General features: G+C 59.0%; 1 protein-coding gene across 1 annotated transcript in view; it reads right to left on the bottom strand.

The window, feature by feature from the left end:
• KCNN3 (potassium calcium-activated channel subfamily N member 3) overlaps positions 1–2,150 on the bottom strand; it is a 20,760-nt gene extending 18,610 nt beyond the window's left edge. The window contains exon 1 of the mRNA XM_010728260.2: positions 2,033–2,150. Coding sequence (XP_010726562.2) covers positions 2,033–2,092 — 60 coding nt within the window. The 5' untranslated portion in view covers positions 2,093–2,150. The remainder of the gene's footprint in view (positions 1–2,032) is intronic.
• Between the last annotated feature and the right edge of the window lie 6 nt (positions 2,151–2,156).

Raw genomic sequence — 2,156 nt, 5'->3', positions numbered from 1 at the left:
AATGGAAGAAAGGGGTGTGGAGGAGGATGGAGGCTCCGCTGCGCCGCGGCTGCTCAAGGAATGCCTGGAGAGGATGGGGACGGCCAGCAGGGACCCCACGGCTGCATGTTTGCACGATGGGAAGGGATGAAGACCCCCCAGAGCCCCCAACTTTGAGAGTTTGGGAGAGTGGATTCGCTGCTGCCCACCGCCAGGCACTCTGATTTCAGGGACATCCTCTGGGGATGCGCCCACCTGGCAGCAGGGCCTCCGTCCCCACCCTCATACCCTGAGATCCAGGTCCCCTCTCTGCCCAAAAGGGACATGGGGCCTTTATGGGGCCTGCGGGTAGGAGCTGCAGGTGGGGACAAGACAGGGGTTGGTGATGCGGGGGTCCGGCAGACCCCTCCCCTCTATATGCAGCAGCCACAGCAGTGACAGATCCCGTTTCCTCTCCTGACACCCCCCAGGCACGTGGGGCACACGGGTGCAGCACCCACCAAGGCCAAACGATCGGTCCATCACCATCCACCCTGTCCAACACCCAACGTGGCCTCGTGAGTGAATCTCCCAAGACCAGAGGGGGCAAAGCGCCCCAAAGCCCACTGTATGGGGCACCAATACCCCAATGCCAATCCCATGGGAACCCCAATGTCCTCAACATCAACCCTACAAAACTCAATGTCCCCAGTGCCCACCCTACAGGACCCCAACATACCCGACATACCCCAACATAGCCCATCCTATAGGGCTCCAGTGTCCCCAGCATCCACCCTACAGGACCTTAGCATCCCCAGCACTCATCTTACAGGACCTCAGCGTCCCCAACACCCGTCCTACAAGACCTCAACATCCCCAAGCACCCACCCTACAGGACTGCAACATCCTCAATGCCTACCCTACAGGATCCCAAAGTCTCCAGCATTCATCCAATGTCCCCAGCACCCACCTTACAGGACCTCAGTGTCCCCAGCGTTCATCTTATAGGACACTAACATCCCCAACACCCACTCTACAGTACCTCAACGTCCCCAACATTCATCTTACAGGACCCCAGTGTCCCCAACACTCACCCTACAGGACCCCAACACCCCCAACATTCATGCTATATGGCCCCAACATTCCCAACACCCACCCTACAGGACCCCAACATCCCCAGTGTCCACCCTACAGGACCCAAACAACCCCCACTACCCAACACCCCTAACATCCCCCTTTTAGGACTCAACATCCCCAGCACCCACCCTACAGGACCCCAACGTTCATCCTATAGGTCCTCAATATCCCCAACACCCACCCTACAGGACCCCAACATTCATCCTACAGGACCCCAACATTCCCAGTGCCCACCCTACAGGACCCAAACAACCCCCACTACCCCAACACCCTCATCATCCCCCTTTTAGGACCCATCATTCCCAATGCCCACCCTACAGGACAGCAACGTTCATCCTATAGGCCCTCAATATCCCCAGTGCCCACCCCACAGGACCTCAACATCTCCAACGTTTATCCTACAGAACCTCAACATCTCCAGTGCCCACCCTACAGGACCCCAACGTTCATTCCACAGGACCCCAACACCCCCAGTGCCCACCCTACAGGACCCCAACGTTCATCCTACAGGACCCCAACATCTCCAGTGCCCACCCTACAGGACCCCAACGTTCATCCTACAGGACCCCAACGTCCGTCCTATAGGACCCCAACATCCCCAACACCCACCCTACAGGACCTCAACCTCCCCAACGTTCATCCTACAGGACCCCAACACCTCCAGTGCCCACCCTACAGGACCCCAACGTTCATCCTACAGGACCCCAACACCTCCAGTGCCCACCCTACAGGACCCCAACGTTCATCCTACAGGACCCCAACACCCCCTGTGCCCACCCTACAGGACCCCAACACCCCCAACGTTCATCCCACAGGACCCCAACACCCCCCTGTGCCCACCCTACAGGACCCCAACATCCCCCGTTGCCAACCACACAAGACCCAAACATCCCCCACCACCCACCACCCCCCTTCCAGGACCCACCACCCCCCATACCTTGGAGTAGAGCCCCCAGGACAGCTCGGTCTCGATGACCATGACGACGATGCCGAACATTCCGAAGATGAGCGCGTAGTCGCTTAGCCGCTTCCTCTTCTCGAACAGCGCTCGCCGGTGGCCC

The sequence above is a fragment of the Meleagris gallopavo genome, unplaced genomic scaffold (assembly GCF_000146605.3).
Source record: "Meleagris gallopavo isolate NT-WF06-2002-E0010 breed Aviagen turkey brand Nicholas breeding stock unplaced genomic scaffold, Turkey_5.1 ChrUn_random_7180001956285, whole genome shotgun sequence".
NCBI classification, from domain to species: domain Eukaryota; kingdom Metazoa; phylum Chordata; class Aves; order Galliformes; family Phasianidae; genus Meleagris; species Meleagris gallopavo.
This window is presented reverse-complemented; position numbering and strand designations above follow the sequence as displayed.